Source organism: Lithobates pipiens, unplaced genomic scaffold, assembly GCF_037356315.1.
Source record: "Lithobates pipiens isolate NorthernLeopardFrog02 unplaced genomic scaffold, aLitPip1_a1.2 Scaffold_8, whole genome shotgun sequence".
Taxonomy (NCBI): domain Eukaryota; kingdom Metazoa; phylum Chordata; class Amphibia; order Anura; family Ranidae; genus Lithobates; species Lithobates pipiens.
This window is the reverse complement of record NW_027507903.1, coordinates 488,844,661-488,863,998: the sequence shown is the minus strand read 5'-3', so window position 1 is coordinate 488,863,998 and position 19,338 is coordinate 488,844,661. Positions and strand designations below refer to the sequence as shown.

Here is a 19,338-nt window from a genome sequence, read left to right as displayed (position 1 = left end):
GTTTGGCCAGGCGGTCCGCTCTAGGAAGGCCTGGTGGTTCCAAACTTTTTCCATTTACGGATGATGGAGGTCTGTGTGTTCATTGGGGCCTTCAATGCTACAGACATTTTCTGTACTCTTCCCCAGATCTGTGCTTCGATACAATCCCCTCTTGGAGGTTACAGACAATTCCTAGGACTTCATGGCTTGGTTTGTGCTCTGACATGCACTGTTAACTGTAGGCCCTTATATAGACAGGTGTGTGTGTGTGTGTGTGTGTGTGTGTCTTTCCAAATCACGTCTAATCAACTGAATTTACCACAAGTGGACTCCAAACAAGTTGTAGAAACATCTCAAGGATGATCAGTGGCAACAGGATGCAACTGAGCTCAATTTTGCGTGTCATGGCAAAGGCTGTGAATACTTATGTACACGGATTGTGTTTTGTTTTTTTTTTGTTTTTTTTATAAATTTGCAGATTTCAAACAAACTTCTTTCACATTGTCATTAGGGGTATGGTTTATAGATTTTTGTGGAAAAATTAGAGTTACGCTTACCGGTAACATCTTTTCCAGTAGTCTTTCAGGACAGCCACTATGAGAGGACAGCCACTATGAGAGATAGACTCCTCCTCTTCCTCTGGAAACACTGCGCCAGCCCATAAATTCTTACTTCCCCTGCCGGACCTCAGTTTATATCGAGATTACCTCCGGCCAGCTGGGGAAGACACAGGAACACATTAATAACATATTTATCAAATACCATTATCTTGCTGCGCTCTGGTCTTTTGTAAGACTCCCCCCAATTTTCGGGTGGGAACTAGGGCTGTCCTGAAAGACTACTGGAAAAGACGTTACCGGTAAGCGTAACTCTAATTTTCCCTAATCGTCTTTCAGGACAGCCACTATGAGGAGGATAAACGAGCACTTACCAGTTAGGGTGGAACTACAGCTTGCAAAACCTTTCGCCCAAAGGTCTGCTCACCTGCCGACACCAGATCCACTCTGTAGTGTTTTACGAAAGTGGAATAGCTGGACCATGTTGCTGCTCTGCAAATCTGCTCTGGTGTTGCTCCTGCTCTTTCTGCCTGGGAGGCTGCCATAGCTCTAGTGGAGTGTGCTTTAATACCCACTGGGATTTCTTTCCCTGCAACTGAATAAGCCTGCTCGATGGCTACTCTGAGCCATCTAGCAATAGTGCGTCGGGACGCTTTACAACCTTTTCTGGCTCCGGAAAATGAAACAAATAAGGAATCTGACCTTCTGAATGTCTTGGTCAGTTCTAGATAGTGTAGGATACATCTCCTAACATCCAAATAATGAAATTTTAGTTCGTTCTCCCCGGAGGGATTGGGACAAAAAGAGGGCAAAACTGTTTCCTGGCTTCTATGAAAGCTGGATGCCACTTTCGGCAAAAAGGCCGGATCGGTCTTTAAAACTATCCGGTCCGGAAAAATAACGCAAAAGGGAGCCCTGACTGATAAGGCCTCAATCTCACTGACCCTCCTGGCAGTTGTTACTGCTACCAGAAACACTGTCTTCAGAATAAGTTCTCTCAGAAAACACTCCTTTAAAGGCTCAAAGGGGGGTCCAGTTAAGCTCTGTAAAACTAAAGATAAATCCCATCTGGGAAAGGACAGACCCTGGACCGGTCTCTGGACAGGACCCTAAAGAACCTGACTACCCATGGGTTGGCAGCCAAATGATCTTCCAAATAAACACGGAGGGCTGATACTTGACCCCTAAGGGTACGAATGGATAAGCCTTTATCTGCCCCACATTGTAAAAATTCCAAAACTGCAGAGGAGCTCCGTACTGGGAAAGAGCTCTCTGCGCACCACTTGTTGAAACGTAACCAGACCTTTTCATAGATCTGGCGAGTTTCCTTCTTCCTACTGTCCAGGAGGGTAGAAACTAGTGTCTCTGAAAATCCTTTAGATTTTAATAAACCCTCCTCAGTAGCCAGGCCGCTAACTTCCACTGGCGTACTCGTGGGCAGAGGACTGGCCCCTGAGAGAGGAGATCGTCCCGAGGGGGCAAGAGTAGGGGAGGTTCTACCGCCAACTGCTTTAGCATTGAGAACCATGCTCTCTTGGGCCAATGTGGAGCCACCAGAATCAGAGATGTGTTTTCCATTTGAAACTTCCTCAGAACTGCTTGCAACAACGCTGGAGGTGGGAAGGCATAGCAAGTTCTGAAGTGCCAATTCTGGTTCAAGGCGTCCACACCTAACGCTCCCTCTCCCCTTTTTAGGGAGAAAAAACAGGGGGTTTTTGAATTGTTTCTGGACGCGAAAAGGTCCACCTCTGGAGACCCCCATCTCTTTATTACGAGATTGAAAACCTCCTGGTTGAGAACCCAATCGCCCTCCCTCAGCCCCTTTCGGCTGAGAAAGTCTGCTACCACGTTTTTCTCTCCCCTCGGGAATACTGCTGAGAGCGAAAGGGTGTAGGTTTCGGCCCAGCTCAGAATCTCTGTCGCTAAAGACAACAGGGCTCCGCTTCTCGTGCCACCCTTCTTGTTTAAATAGGCCACTACGGAAGAGTTGTCCGACCGCACCTGAAATGTGGTGACCCCGGAGCTCTTTTTTGAAGAATCTGAGGGCTAGTCCCACTGCCCTTAATTCTTTCCAGTTGGACGATCGAGTCAACTCGCCGTCCTCCCAAGTGCCCTGGGCTAGAAGGGAACCCAAATGTGCCCCCCAACCTTTTCCACTTGCATCTGTGGTCACTACCCGAGAAACCGGGATGAGCCACAGCCGCCCTTGCGACAGATTCGTCACTTTCCTCCACCACCAGAGGGATCTCTTTACCTGGTGTGGAATATGTACTAGGGTGTCTAGAGCCTCCTGACTGTGGTCCCACACCCCTAGGATGAAGGTCTGTAGGGGACGAAAATGTAGCCCTGCCCACTGCACTGCTGGGAGGGTAGATGTAAGGAGACCCAATACTGACATCAGAACCCTTATGGAAACCAGCTGGTTGCTCTGAAGAGAGGCCACCGCTCTGTCCAGCTTTTGTACCTTTTCTCTTGGTAGAAAAACTCTCAACAGTGTTGAGTCCAACAGGAAACCTAGATAGGAGATCTGCTGTGAGGGGATCAGGCTGAACTTTTCCAAGTTCAGAAGCCACCCCAGGTCTGTAAGGACCCCTTTGGTTAGATCGAGATCCTTGACCAACTGTGTTGGGGATGCTGCAAATAAAAGCAGGTCGTCCAGGTAGGCTATTATACATATCCCTTGGAGCCGAAGAAAGGCCATGGCTTCTGCCAGGACCTTGGTAAAAATGCGGGGTGCAGAGGATAGCCCGAATGGCAGGGCCTGAAACTGAAAATGTACTGTTTCTCCCCCTAAATCTATGGCAAGGCGTAGAAACTTCTGCGAGGCCTCCGCTATAGGGATGTGTAAATACGCGTCCCTTAGGTCCAGAGATACCATGAAACAGTTGCGGGGCAGAAGAGCCCTTACTGAAAAGATCGACTCCATGCGGAATCTTTTGTATGTCACTGAAGCGTTCAGGGGCTTTAAGTTCAGAATCAATCTGAACTTTCCTGAGGGTTTTTTCACTACGAAGATGTGAGAATAAACCCCCCTTCCCTCTTCTGCTTTTGGGACCCTGAGAATAACATCCTGATTCTCCAATTCCCTCAGAGCTTCTAGCAAGGCCTCGGCCTTTACCATGCACCTGGGTAGATGCGTGACAAGGAGCCTTTGAGGGGGTGGTCTTAAGAATTCCAAGAGGTACCCACTTCTTATTACCCCTAAAATAAATTGATTGGGGGATATTGTCTCCCACTGTGGTAGAAAGGCCCCCAGTCTTCCTCCCACTGTAGCTGGAATGTCACTGGGTTTTACGGGGCTGGACAGGAGGGCGAAAAATCGCCCCTCCTCTGCCCCTGCCTTTTTGGGGCCAGGTTTTCTTTTTCCCCCTCTGGTTTAGGGGTTTCCCTACGCCCTTGCGGACAGAACCCCTTTTTAGTTTGTACGGGGGTTTTCCGTTTAAGAGGAAAGGATTTTTTCCTGTCCGCTGTCCGGTCTAGAACAGTCTCTAGCCCTGGGCCAAAAAGGAGGTCCCCCGTCAGGGGTATCCCACATAGTTTTATCTTGGAGGCATTATCCCCTGGCCATGTTTTTAACCAGAGGGCCCTTCTGGCCGAATTGGCTAGAGCCGCCGTTCTGCCCGACATGCGGACGGACTCAGCAGAGGCATCTGCTATGTAAGCGATCCCTCGCAGCATAGTAGGGAAGGATGACAGAATGGTTTCCTTATCTCTGCCTGCCTCAATATGTTGTTGGATCTGTGAGAGCCAGTGCTCTAAATTGCGAGCCACATCTGTAACTGCCATTTCAGGCTTTAGATTGCCGATAGCCGAGTCCCCCGTTTTTTTAAGCAGAGAGTCAATCCTTTTGTCCATGACATCTGCCAAGGCCCCCATGTCTTCAAATGCCAAATCTGTGTGTCTGGAGACCTGGGAGAAAGCGGCATCCAATTTGGGATTTTTATTCCAAAGGCATGCCGGGTCCTCTGAAAATGGGAACCTTCTTTTGAGGGCACTAGATAAAAAGGGCTTTCTCTCCGGATCCTGCCACTCCTTTTTAACTGTTTCCATTAAAACTTCGAGCACTGGAAACACCCTTCTTTTTGGTTCCCCCAAACCTGAATAAATTGCCTTTAAGAGGTCCTCTACCTCATCAAGGGATAATTTATATCTGGAGGCTTTCCTGGACCCCCCGTCCTGGTCCTCCCCCTCGGAAACCTCCTGGGAATCGGAAGAGGAACTGTCTGGAAGTTCCCTACCTGTCCCTGAAGGGCCTGCAAACTCTGTCCTCCCTGTACTAGCAGGTTGGACCGGAGCAGAACTCTATGCTAGAGGTGGGGTTGTATCCTGGGGAGATGGACCCGTGGGAAGCTGAAATTTTTCAAAAAGGGACCTAAAAGAAGAGAAGGTGGACGAGAGCTCTTTGACTGAAGCTGCTAGTCCTGACTCCTGTTCAGATTCCCTTTCCCTAACGAGGGAGTCAATACAGCCTTTGCACAACACTTTGGTCCAAGATTCCCCTAAAATGTCCCTACAGGAGGCACACTTTTTAGAGCTATGCGTAGACCTAGTTTTTTGCGTAGCTTTCTGAAATAAGAAAAAAAGGAAAAAAACAGAAAAAAGACAAAGTCAATACAAAGCTCGGGATACAACCCTGGGAGTGCACTAGACCCTTTTTTAAAAGAAGGAATCTGAGCCTCCCCTCCCCCCTGGCCACCCAGGGGGTCTGCCCCCCCCCCCCCCCATGATAGAACCATACATTGGGGTGGGGGGATCCTAGATAGAGAGTACCCCTCCCCAGGGTGCTCTTACCTTAGGAATGCTGGAGATAGAGTCTGTTGTTTGAGCCTCAGCTTCCGACATGACTGCAGGTGGCTGCTTACTACAGAGTTTGAGGTCAAGCCTTCGCTTCCGCCGGATACGACGTTGCCCGCCGTTCGGCCCGCTCGGTTCAAAGAAAAAAAGGGGCGGACTGTACCCTTGTACAGGGAAATCTTTCGAACGGCTTGCCAGCTGCGTCCCTGTAGACGCGATAGGAGTCCCCCACAACCTGAAGCCGCGCTCGACTAGGAAGGGGTGGCAGTACCTGGTGGAGGTAAGTAAACCGTTCGGCCCGCTTGGTTTCGAATGGTTTGAACCCAGCTTTCTCCAAACGAAGCCCCTGCTTCTTTCAACCGGGTTCTTTAACGAAAAAATGGCCACAGCCTCCCTGACTGATCGGCCTGGTTCCTTGCACAGTGTCTCCCTGCCGGAGGAAACACTAATAACTGAGGTCCGGCAGGGGAAGTAAGAATTTATGGGCTGGCGCAGTGTTTCCAGAGGAAGAGGAGGAGTCTATCTCTCATAGTGGCTGTCCTGAAAGACGATTAGGGAAATAATGAATTTAATCCATTTTGGATTAAGGCTGTAAAATAATGTGGAAAAAGTGAAGCACTGTGAATACTTTCTGGATGCATGTTAATTGGTTTTCTCAGTGATCAATCAATGAGGAAGGCTTCTGACTGGTTCCCAATCGTAGAATTGGGAGCTCATCTTTCTAAAGACACAAGGTCTTACAGGGCTATGCACAGGAGCGAGCATGGGGCAATAAGAAACTGCAGGCAGTCTCCTGGACATTTGAAACGCACCGAATGTAGGCAGCTGGATAATAGGTAATCAATTTGGAGTTAACTAAAAATGATGACCTTCAAATTATTGCTTTCACACCAATGTGTGACTATACACTAATGTGTTTAATTGCCATTTTTGTATGCAGGAACACCCCACGCGCCAGTTTTTTTTTTTTGTGTGTATGGTGCGTGAAGCTTTAAAAACAGTCTTTTGTTTTATGAAACTTTCATTTTGTAAACTTTTTTTGTTATTTAACTTTACTATGAAATAAAGAGTTAGGAAAATGTAAACTTGCATTAGTGACAGCTGTGTAAAGATAAGGTTCTGACAGGCAAGTACATAAAATAAAAGGCATCTCACCGGGATCGCGAGGAACTTGAGAAGAAATCCTCTGGCTCTTCCTCCTGGTAAATCTTTTTGGGTTTGGTGCTCCTTGGGGCTACCTGCTCAATAGTTTGCATCTCAGAAAGGACTGAATGGGAGATTCCACTGAAAAAAAAAAATAAAAATAAAAAAATATTGCCATTAAAAAGCACAACAAAAATGTAAATAAAAGAAAAAAGCCTTAGCTATAATACAAGGATTTCTGATTTAAACAATTTGCAGATTTGCAATTTTTTTTTTTTTTAAATTGTAAATATATATTTTATATATCCATCTATATACATGTATATTTTATATACACACACACACACACACACACACGAAAAGGAGGGCATCTCACCTGCGGTTGCCGAATCCCATCCCAAGACGTTCTGCTTCTGCCTTCTTGCTAGCGGGCATATTTTTCAGCTTTTCCTCATCTTTCTGCTTCTGAATTTCCATCTCATTTGTATGCTAGACGTAGAGAAGCAACCCTGAAACCACAAGAAGCCATAAATAAAATGTGCTGTGCTAATATAATCCGCTCTGTGCTGAATTGTGCCACAAATCACAAGTGCTTCTTAAATAAAAGTACCGTATATACTCGAGTATAGGCCGACCCGAATATAAGCCGAGGCCCCCAATTTACCCCCAAAAAAACTGGCAAACTTATTGACTCGTGTATAAGCCGAGGGTGAGACAATGCCTGTCCATCCCTGTGTGTGTGTCCGTCCATCCCTGTGTGTCCGTCCATCCCTGTGTGTCCGTCCATCCATCCATCCCTGTGTGTGTGTGTCCTTGTGTGTGTGTGTGTGTGTGTGTGTGTGTGTGTGTGTGTGTCCAGCCTACCTGTGTCCCGAGCCTGTGTCCCGAGCCTCCGTCCCGTGCCTTGCCTCCTTGCCTCCGTCCCCGTGCCGTGCCTTGCCTCCGTCCCGTGCCGTGCCTTGCCTCCGTCCCGTGTCGTGCCTTGCCTCCGTCCCGTCCCGTGCCTTGCCTCCGTCCCGTCCCGTGCCTTGCCTTGCCTCCGTCCCGTGCCTTGCCAGGATCGCCGCTCTTCGTCGGCGCCTCGGCGGCCATTGTAAAATTCAAAAGCCGCGCCTCCGCCTTCGCCTGTGATAGGCGGAACACTGAATTTCCCAGCAGCCTGTGTTCCGCCTATCACGGACATCGTCTCATCCTCGTCCGTAGTACGAGGATGAGACGATGTCCGTGATAGGCGGAACACAGGCTGCTGGGAAATTCAGTGTTCCGCCTATCACAGGCGAAGGCGGAGCCGGAGGCGCGGCTTTTGAATTATAGAATGGCCGCTGTCTGTCTGCTCGACACGCTGATCGAGCAGGCAGACAGCGATGACTCGAGTATAAGCCGAGGGGGGCACTTTCAGCCTCAAAAAAGAGGCTGAAAATCTCAGCTTATACTCGAGTATATACGGTACTCTCCAACCCTTTCATGCCTAAGCCTATTGCTGACATTTGTTGCTTACAAGTTAAAATCCGTATTTTTTTTTACTAGAAAATTACTTAGAACCTACATACCTACATACATACATACATACATACATACATATCCAAACAAGTAAAGGGACAATGTTGCTGAGAAGTACAAGTAAGGGTTTAGGTTATAAAACAAAATATCCAAATCTTTGATGATCCCTGGGAGCACCATCAAATTATCATAACCAAATGAAAAGAACATGGCACAACAGCAAACCTGCCAAGAGATGGCCACACACAAACTCACGGACCGGGCAAGGAGGACATCAGAAAGGCAGCACAGAGACCTAAGGTAACCCTGGGGGAGCTGCAGAGTTCTACAGCAGAGACTGGAGTTCATAGGACGACAATAAGCCGTACTCTTCATAGAGTTGTGCTTTATGGCAGAGTGGCCAGAAGAAAGCCATTACTATCATCAAAAAATAAAATAGCACATTTTGGAGTTTGCGAAAAGCATGTGGGAGACACACAAAAATGTATGGAGGAAGGTGATCTGGTCTGATGAGACTAAAATGAACTTTTTGGCCATCAAGAAAACGCTATGTCTGGCGCAAACCCAACACATCACACAAAAAACACCATCCCCACAATGAAACATGGTGGTGGCAGCTTCATGCTGTGGGGATGTTTTTCAGCAGTCGGGACTGCTCAGTCAGAGTTGAGGGGGGGGAAGATGGATGGTGCTAAATACAGGGATATTCTTGAGCAAAACCTGTACCACTCTGTGTGTGATTTGAGGCTAGGGCGGAGGTTCACCTTCCAGCAGGACAATGACCCCAAACACACTGCTAAAGCAAAACTTGAGTGGTTTAAGGGGACACATGTAAATGTGTTGGAATGGCCTAGCCAAAGCCCAGACCTCGATCGAAAATCTGTGGTCAGACTGAAAGATTGCTGTTCACAAGCACAAACCATCCAACTTGAAGGAGCTGGAGCAGTTTTGCAAGGGAGAATGGGCAAAAATCCTAGTGGTAAGAAGTGGCAAAGCGACTTGGAGGTGTGATAGCCACAAAAGGTGGCTCTGCGAAGTATTGACTTTGGGGGGGGGGGGGTGAATCTGTCCCATTTGTTGTTTGCTTCACAATTAAAACAAAACCAAAAAAAACACACACACACACACACACACACCATCTTCAAAGTTGTGGGCATGTTCTGTAAATTAAATGATGCAAATCCTCAAACAATCCATGTTAATTCCAGGTTTTGAGGCAAAACAAAAACATGAAAAATGCCAAGGGGATGAATACTTTTGCACGGCACCGTATGACATCTTGGTTTTTCCCACATGCGCAAATTAATGCCAAATCTGTCCAGTGCCCACATACGGGCACCATTATGTAACAGAATAATTAAGTGATGCCCAGCAATGCCACCTAATCTGTGCCCATATATTAGTGGCCATCATTCAAGATGAAAACGTACTTATTTACAAAAAAATAAAATAAAAAATTGACAGAAACAAAGAAAAAAAAAAAAATTGTGCTTTCCAAAATTTTCATTTTTTTAAATTTGTTTGGGTACATGACCACGCAACTGTCATTCAAACTGCGACAGCACTGAAAGCTGAAAATTGGCTTGGACAGGAAGGTGTCTAAGTGCCTGGTATTGAAGTGGTTAAATGGAGATGCAGTTATTGATTTAAGCTTAAAATCTGCTCACACTCCCTTCTAAGTTCTATTTTAACTACCCTGTAGGAGAAAGATGCATATACTTACCTATTCATAGAGTGCTCCCGTCAGGTCACATGATCACCTCCCAGCAGCAACTTCAGGGGAGAGGAGAGACCGCCAACAGATGTTCCAAAGTAGGCCTATGGGTGATGCCATCGCACAGGCATTGTGGCTGTCAACGATTTCTCCTCTCCCCTGAAGCCAGCTGCTGGGGAGAACAAGTGACCAGAGAATAGGTAAGTATATGCACCTTTCTGCTACGGGGTAGTTCGAAAAGGATTTAGAAAGGGTTGGGAGCAAGTTTAAGCTTAGTTAGCAATAGACTAAACTGTTCAAAACACATTTCCATGTCTTTTCCTGTTTATGGTACAAGTAGTATTGGAGGAGAAACCAGGAAAGGCAAAATATAGGCAGAATAAATCTCAGCTTTATTTAATGATAAATATAAAAAAAAAAAAAAAAAAAAAAAAAAAAGGAAAGACTGAATTTCTAAATTCCTGCATATGCCCATATGGGTTCTTTTACTACACATGGCTCTTAGATCACACACACACACACACACGGTTCCCAGCAAGATACTCACACTGGCTCCTCTGTCTTCTTCGGGGCATTGACCAGTTCCTGCTCCTTCAGCTTATCTACGGCCTGAGCTTGTTTTTCAATCTCATTGAAGCTTTTTCCACTCACTTTTTGAGCCCCCATGCCTGCTTTCTTGGCACCAAGCTGCAACATGAAAAATAGTGTTTATTAAAAAGGAAGGAAGGAAGGAAGGGAAGGAAGAGAAGGAAGGGAAGGAAGGGAAGGAAGGGAAAGTATGCCCCAGAAAGTAAAATAATCCAGCACCGCACAAAAGAACTGTTTTGAGCCCATTGGGGTGGAGTGGTGATCTCGGGGGTCTCCGTAGAAGTTGCCGCTACGTTTACGAATTAAATCTTCTACCCCCCCCCCCACTCAAGCTTTAATTACGTTTTTGTTTTTTTCCTTTCCTTTTCTCTCTCTCATATATCTCTATATATATATATTTTTTATTATTTATATATTATTAATATAAATTTCATATTTGTATTTTACGAAGTCTCTTAATGAATAGATAACAAACATACGGAGAGCAGACTGGACTATAGCAATTTCATGAAGGTCTTATTTTCTTATTCCTAGGCTGTTTGCCTTATAGAAGTTTTTATGGAAATTTATTTTCCATATAATGCTTTTCGTTCATAATGGGTTATCATTGCTCTGGATCGAGCTCAACTTCTCCTCCCTATACAACATTTATAGCTTTCCTTTTCAAGCCTTAAAGCGGGAGTCCGCCGGGACTCCGCGTTTTTTTTTTTTTTTAAAAGTCAGCAGCTACAAATACTGCAGCTGCTGACTTTTAAAATAGTGACACTTACCTGTCCAGCGCGCCCGCGATGTCGGCACCCGAAGCCGATCTCTAGATCGACACTCGAGTGCTGCCGCCGCCATCTTGGGTATGGGAATCAGGAAATGGAGCCTTTCGGCTTCATTTCCCGGTTCCCTACTGCGCATGCGCGAGCCACGCTGCGCAATGAGGATGGTCCCCGCTGCCTCTGGGATCTGTGCGTTTCCCAGCAGGCAGCGGGGCACTTGCAGAAGGGGGCGGGCACTTGCGGAAAGGGGCGTAATGTACGCCCCTTTCCACAGAGAGCTAGCCCGGAAGTGGGTGCAGTTACCTGGATTATCCAGGTAACTGCACCCCCCTCCCCCCTGAAAGGTGCCAATTGTGGCACCGGAGGGGGGGAGGAATCCGATGAGCGGAAGGTCCATTTTAGGGTGGACCTCCACTTTAAGAGACCACGAATATCCTTATTAAGACTTAGATAGCTTTTTGCTTTTTCTAGTTGGCTTTAGACCTTTGACAATATTTTTTTTTTTTTTTTTTTACTTAGAGGTTGTAAATCTAAAAGAAGTGCATCCTTACTTTCCAAGTCTTTCATGCCATATAATAGTCCCAGATATAATTGTATAAGATACCTTGTATAACTTGTCTTTTACTGATTGATGAATCCTGCCTTATTTAAACTTTATGTCTTTTCTGTTACGTTTTTGCTTTACACCTATTTTTGATGATACATGATGTATTTATCAAAGATTTAAATTCAATAAAAATTATTGAAAGAGAACCGTTTTGAGATTTTTGTGTATTTGTGTGTGAATAAGAACACTTGTCAGCATGTCTTTATTGTAGAACTAAATTTGTTACATTACAACATAATACTGCATTAGTGTCAGGCCAACTAGTGGCTGACTTATGAATTTGTAATGCAACTTTTTTTCCTTCTTCTGTACTAAGGCTAGGTTCACATCTGTGCGGGTGGTTCCCACTGTGGGTCTGCACGTGTTCCTGCAGCTGTAACCACCCACACAGAAAAATGTGCTGGATGCACGTGGGTGCTATTAATTATAATAGCATGCGGCATGCCCACACGCATCGAAAACCACACTACACTTGTAGTTCCCGTGCGGGCTGCAATTTCTGAAGGGCTGCAGGGACCTTTTCTCTGCATTTGAGGAAGTCTGGCATCCCATTCAAATTGATGGGTTGCTGTGCCAGCACAAAATGCAGGTCACGGAGCAACCACATGTTCCTGGTTACTTTATAGAATGAGATTATACAGACTAATCCATATACTATGGCACAGAGAGAGGAAGAGAGATTATTGCCACTTAAAAAAAAATTTTTTTTTTCAAAATAAACTAGGCCCCCGGGATATTACATGGACTGTAAAAGTTTAGTTTGACAGCAAACATAGGAAAATGGGGGCGTTCAAGATGATGCGGGGGGGGGGGGGGAATAGGGGAGTCCAGGCTGATGGGGGGGGGGGGGAGATGTAGAGGAGTCCAGGATGACGCACAAGGATTGCATATTCTCCCCCCCTCCCCCAAAGTAACCATCTATTGGTCACCTCTGCACATCACTTTGCTTACATCTTCACCCTCGTCCACAGCTCACCTCTCTACCCCCCTCCACCCACAGATCACCTCTGCATTCCACGTTCACGTCTGTACCTCTGTACCACACCTCATCCACAGTTGTTCACCTCTGTTTCTCCCCCCCCCCCCCCCAATTCACAGCTCACCTCTGTGCCCCTCTATCCACAGCTCACTTCTCTATCCCCTGTCCACATTCACCTCTGTATCCTTCCATCCACCTCTGCACCACCGCCATCCATGTTCACCTCTATACCACTCCCATGCCCACCTCTGTACCCCTCCTCCCATCCACGTTCACCTCTGTATACTTCCGTCCACCTCTGTACCCCCCAATCCACGTTTATACCCCCCCCCCACCTCTGTATCAATCCATCCACCTCTGTACCCCCCCAATCCACATTCACCTCTGTACCCCCCAAATCCCCTTTTTTACCCCCCCCCCACCTCTGTATCAATCCATCCACCTCTGTACCCCTCCTCCCATCCACATTCACCTCTGTAGACCCCCCCCCCCATCACTTCTGTACTCCCTGCCCATGTTCCTCTGTACCCCCCCCCCCACCATCACACCTCTGTATCCCCAATTCTCTGCACATGTGAATCCCCTTCTCTCCACAGTGATCTTCCTCACCTGATGACACAGCAGTGCAACACAGTCTCCACCTATCAGGCCCGTAGCACACAGCCAGAACACTTCACTCAGCTGTGTGCTACACAGGCCTGTCAAGTGGGGGTGGGGGCGAGAGGAACACGGAGCGCTGCTCTGTCATTCCCTGCAACTCCGGACCGCAGCTCCCGACAGAGGGAGAAGCGGGATGAGCGTGCTCAAGCAAATGAAGCCCGCAGCTGTCCCGCTTTCTTGTCATATTTTGACAATTGCTTGGGACAGTGGGGGGTCAAGACAGCTGCACCCACTAGTCCAGGAAAACTGCGGGCAGCGCAAGTGGCAGCTGCTTTGGATTTACTTGGATGCCACCACCCCACAAGCTGCTTATGCTTAGCTTTCCTTCATTCTATCATAGATCTGGCTGGTAAGAACACAAAGCAGAAACCCTACATAAGCTCACATTTGCAACTTGGAGCTTAGATAGATGGAAATGGAGCTCTGAGCCACATCTCCCATCCACCCCATGTGATAGTGCTGGAAGCCTTAGCAGCCAGTTTCCTAGCATCAGCCCTGTCACTTGGAAAAAAAGTGAGAACGATGTATGCTGCCCCATACTCGCACGTAAAATGTATGTCACTTTCCTTTTCTTGGTGAAAAGAGTGCTGAGGGAGAAAAGAGAAGTATAAATGGTTGCAGGGGCCAACATGGGCCTTGTGTTAGCAAAACACAGTTTCACTTAAAACTAGAGGTCGACCGATATGGGTTTTTCTCTGGCCGATGCCGATATTTAGAAATCATGGCGGCCGATAGCCGATATATGATGCTGATTTTTTTTGGGCCGATATGTTAATTTTTTTTTTTTTTAAATCACACTTGATCTAACACACCTTTCCCACTGGGGCGTTTTTCAGGCGCTTTTGGGCTAAAAATAGCGCCTGTAAAGTGCCTGCAAAATGGCTCCCCTGCAGTCTGTGTGAAAGACAGAGTGCTTTCACACTGAGGCGATGCGCTGGCAGGATCTTAAAAAAAGTCCTGCAAGCAGCACGTTTGGAGTGGTGTATACCGCTCCTCCACCACTCCTGCCCATTGATATGAATGGGCACCACTGCCGAAGCGCATGCAATGCGATTTGGCAGCAGTGCTTCATGGGCGCATTTAACCTCTTCCTTGGCCGCTAGCTGGGTTATATGTGCCCCACTAGCAGCCAAATAGCACCGCTAAAATGATGGTAAAGAGCCGCTAAAACTTGCGTTTTACCATCAACGCTTCAGTGTGGAAGCAACCTTCATAAGTGATACAGAAAATTTCTTACATTTAAACATTTATTAAACAAAACAAACCTCCAGTTTACTTGTATGTATGATTTCGATAAAAAAAAAAAAAAAAAAAAAAAAAAAAAAAACCTATATATTAAATAAAAAACAGGTAGTCAAAACTTTTGGACAAAAAAAAATAAAAATAAATGGGCTACCTTTACGGTTTTTATTTTATTTTTATTTTTTAAATAGTGTATTTTTTTCCCAAAAAAATGCATTTGAAAGACCTCTGTGCAAATGCCGTGTGACATAAAATATTGCAACAACTGCTATTTTATTCCCTAGGATCTCTGCTAAAAAAATATATATAATTTTTGGGGGGTCCAAGTGATTTTCTGGCAAAAAATACTGGATTTTTACTTGTAAGCAACAAGTGTCAGAAAAGATTTAGTCTTTAAATGGTTAAACTGAGAACTTCTACACACAGAGATGATTTCATTCATTCAAGTGTAAACATTGTATCTTTCTGTTCTTTTCTTGGCAGACTGCCCAGAGAGGAGGAAGACGTTTCTATGACGACTCAGGCAACTTACACTGACTTCTATTACAGAAGTCATTTCAAAGTCCCACTGTAGTTCTAAATCGGCTTTTTATCAGCACAATCGGGCGATGCCGATTAATTAAAAAAACGGCAAATATCGGCCGATATATCGGTCGACCTCTACTTAAAACCTGCTATTGAGGCCGGGTTCACACTAGCTGTGTTGTGCGTTTTAAAAACCTCTGTGCAAATATCGCGTGACATAAAAATATGCAACTCTCACCATTTTATTCTCTAGGGCCTCCGCTTTAAAAACAAAACAAATACAAACGGTTTACAAATGTATCAACTTGTCGCTTTTTACCCATGATATGGAGGCTAGATATATTGTAAATGTGATTTTACTTGCATTTGTGTGTTAAATTTGAAAAACCTGAAGATTTGGAAAAAAAAAAAAATATTGCTTTCAATTTTTTTTTTTTTTTATTCTTTGGACGATCATCTCGCACCTCACTGCAACCAAGTCACCCAATTGCTCTTCTGTCTTGAAAGACAGCTGGGTACCTAAACCCAGAAGCCCACTCTTACTCCATGTAACACCATCATGTGCTGCACACCTATGCACAAACATTTGGTAAAATATAAACAATGTTGTAGCGTCGCGCAAATGGATAATAAAACCTGTCAAGACTCCAAATTGCACACGTCATCCAGATGAAAATGAGACACACACACACACACACACACACTATCTCACAAAAGCGAGCGCATCCCTTATATATTATATCTTTTTATGTGACACTAAAGAAATTACACTTTGCTACAATGTAAAGTAGTGAGTGTACAGTTTGTAGAACAGTGTAAATTTGCTGTCCACTCAAAATAACTCAACACAACCAGTAATGTCTAAAATCGCTGGCAAAAAAAAATAAATGAGTACACTCCTAAGTGAAAATGTCCAATTTGGCCCACTTATGTTGCCAGTGGTTTAAACATTAATGGCTGTGTGTTGAGTTATGTTGAGGGGACAGCAAATTTACACTGTTATACAAGCTGTACACTCACTACTTTACGTTGTAGGAAAGTGTCATTTCTTCAGTGTTGTCACATGAAAATATATAAAATATTTACAAAAATGGAAGGGGTGTACTCACACTTGTGAGATTGATATAGATATTAGATGTCTAGCTAATCGGTCAGTGGTTATACAGACAGTACACACTGCATCATTTCACCTAGAGCTTGCCCCTCTTTTTATCCTGTGTTACATATCTCAGTGCTGGCAATCTCCTGCAGTTTGTTTGCAGCCAATTCCTGTCTACAATAGCTGCAAGGCATGCCATTTGTGGACTCTATTGTAGGACCATGTGACAGGGTGAGTACTCAGAAAAGCTATTAGGAGACAAGAACGGTCAATTCTCACCCTGCAATAGGCAGTGCCAGAACAAGGGAGTAGGATCACCAGGAATTATTTAATCAAAGTTTGTACAAGACAGTACAAGACAAATCCCAGGCGCCATAAATTGCATTCTGGCCCCTGGGGATTTTGTCAGCCCATTCATAGTTCTGCATGTGGCGTCCCAACTCCAGAGTGTGCTGTGCACTCACTGAGGATAAGCCTGCCACTCCAGCACTGACCACCAGGGCTGCCATCAGAAGGGACAGCCCACGCACACGTCGAGGGCATCTTAAACCATCTGTTCCATTACAGATGCCTTAGTTTGGCCGAGAGCAGAGGGTGGGTGGGGCATCAGGGCTTACGTGACTGGTGGTGAAGCACGATGCAATCAAACTGAGGGAAGGGCTACAGCTTGTATAACCAAGCCGGCACTGGAGCTCAGTTTGCTAGTGGTGATGAAGAGGGAGGGGAGCTTTAATGGACCGGACTGCCCATTGAATGCATAGGTGCTACATGGCTGCTGCACAATTCGTATACCTGAACCAAGCTGAGCTGAGGTTTTTGGGCTGTCTCTTTGCAAGATTGCGCGCCCCCCCCCCCCACCCCCCACTGTACGTCAGGGTTATAGGCTGACTGCCTTTTATTGGTTGAATCTGAGATAGATATTTGACTACTGTAGTCAGAAATCACTCTCAACCAATAATAAAAAGGCTGTCGGCAGCCAGAGGCCAGGGCTGCAAATTACAAGGAGCCTTTAATAATCTGACACAGGAGAACTAATGGAAGGGACTCCGAGTGCTAAAAGACCACGGGTTAGGGGGCACAAATTACTTGACTGTCCCAGGTGCCACTGCAGGAGTGAGCCATTCCTATTGCCCGACACCCTGGACATGCAGTTTTGGGCACCTGGCTTTTAACTTTAACTAGCTCCTATATTCTAAGCAAAATTTGTCAAGCCTGGTATAAGACATTTGCAACTTCATTAACAGGTTAAAGCTAACATGAGATTTTATTGACTAGGTTTACATATATATTTTAAGTTTAAAGTTTGTGTTGCAATGCGTTTTATTTTAGACTTATAAACCATACCCACAAAAAAATAAAAAAAAATATACAGTAAGGGTTGGGGCGTCCATATACTAGTTGGACAAATGTTGTTACAAGCTTTTGTTAAGGCTGCACAATTTTTCCCTGCATCTTCTCTAACACAAAGACTTTCTACGATTGTCAGCGCCATCTAGCGGCCAAAATTAGTATATTTTCTGATTGAGGCATTTCAAAATTTATAATAATAATATATATATATATATATATATATATATATATATATATATATATATATATATATATATATATATATATATATATATATATATATATATTTTGAGCAGCCGGCACAATGTTGACACTATTTACATCTGAAGACCGAAGGTTCCAAGGACATTTCATTCTGAGCGCTGCACCTTTCTTTCCATTTGTGAAAATATGGAAAAAAAAATAAAAAATTTTAGCAGCCTGGATGAATACTTGTGACTTTTTTTTTTTTAAAACAAATACGTTTAATAAATAGCCCCCCCAAGTGTAAGAATACACCATAACAGCTTACCCCTTTCTTGGCTGTGCCAGTCTTTTTCTTAATCAGCGAGGAACCGATTTCTGTAAGGAAATATTTACAGATTTAGTTACATATGCACAGTCAGCAAAGCCTGGATAAAAGCCATGCAAAATTAGCAAGCATGAATTACATATAGGTTTTATTTCCTGTGCTCAAATGTCATCCAATGCACAGGGTATGAACAAGCATCATTGTGTAGCACAGTAATAGTGTATGGAGTATGGTTTGCTCCATGCACTCAAACATAGGACTTGCTGAGCAGCAGCAGCAACCACCCAAATGCCCCATCACAGAGAATGTATCTACCTGTGTGTATCTGTACTAAGTGCTAGCTGTGCTGTTCCTGAAAGGGCTTTTTTTTTTTTTTTTTTTTTGCATTCAGAAGGTCCCTTAAATTTAAAATGTTTAAAAGTCTAATAAAAGCCAAAACATTTCTTGATTGAGTAGGGGTTAACCCTTTTCTTTCTGAAACAGAACAGGAAGCGATAGGAAATCTCTACAAAGTGAGGGGAAAACCTTTTAGACAGTTGTCTAGAACCCAAAATTGTAAGATTTTCCCCTAACCCAGCTTTGGTGACAAGGAAATCCAAAGTTTTTCCGTTATTCTGTCACAGTGAAAAAGAAAAAAGGAAGAGAAAATCTACCCAACAGTGACAGAGACATAAAATAAAATGTTGTTAAAGTGGTTCTCATTATCCCCCACTGTATGAAAACCAAATTGCCCTAGTCTTGGTTTATGTTTTTGGTATATAAACGTTAAATGTGTCCTATATATTTCAGGTTTAGTGGACCTTTAAATTCTGACTGAGTATGAGATTTAAGCAGAAGATCTTGCAGTGCATTATATGGGGGTGCAGGGATGTGCAGGATAGATCAGATCAGAAGGAGACTGAAGCAACCAGGAACAGGATTTGGATCACCTGTCAGAGCTGCGCTTCCTGCAGATACTAAATTCATTGAATCGGCTGCAACATGGAAGATAAAAAAAGGACATATTTTTAGCAGTACTACAAAACAAACTATACTTTATGGGAAAAAGGGATGTACTGATAAAGCTACATGTCAAAGTTATAAGGGTTAAAAAAAAAAATAATATTATTATTAATATAATGTTTCCGAGATCACCTCCTGCATTTTCCCTTTTATATATACACACACACACACACAACTTGCAACAAAAAATTAACAAATAATAAAAAAACACACACACACACACACACACACACACACACACACAGTCAAAGTCAGTGAGCCAATGAGAGAAAGTGGGCAGGGTCAGGCCATGGCTTCATGTCTGAAGGGAGACACAGAGCA

General features: G+C 44.6%; 1 protein-coding gene across 1 annotated transcript in view; it reads right to left on the bottom strand.

Moving 5' to 3' along the window:
- ARFGAP3 (ARF GTPase activating protein 3) overlaps positions 1-19,338 on the bottom strand; it is a gene marked incomplete in the record, with an annotated part of 95,113 nt that overhangs the window by 28,673 nt on the left and 47,102 nt on the right. Inside the window, 5 exon segments of the mRNA XM_077469016.1 lie at positions 6,486-6,614; positions 6,850-6,953; positions 6,955-6,982; positions 10,235-10,374; positions 18,016-18,065. Coding sequence (XP_077325142.1) covers positions 6,486-6,614; positions 6,850-6,953; positions 6,955-6,982; positions 10,235-10,374; positions 18,016-18,065 — 451 coding nt within the window.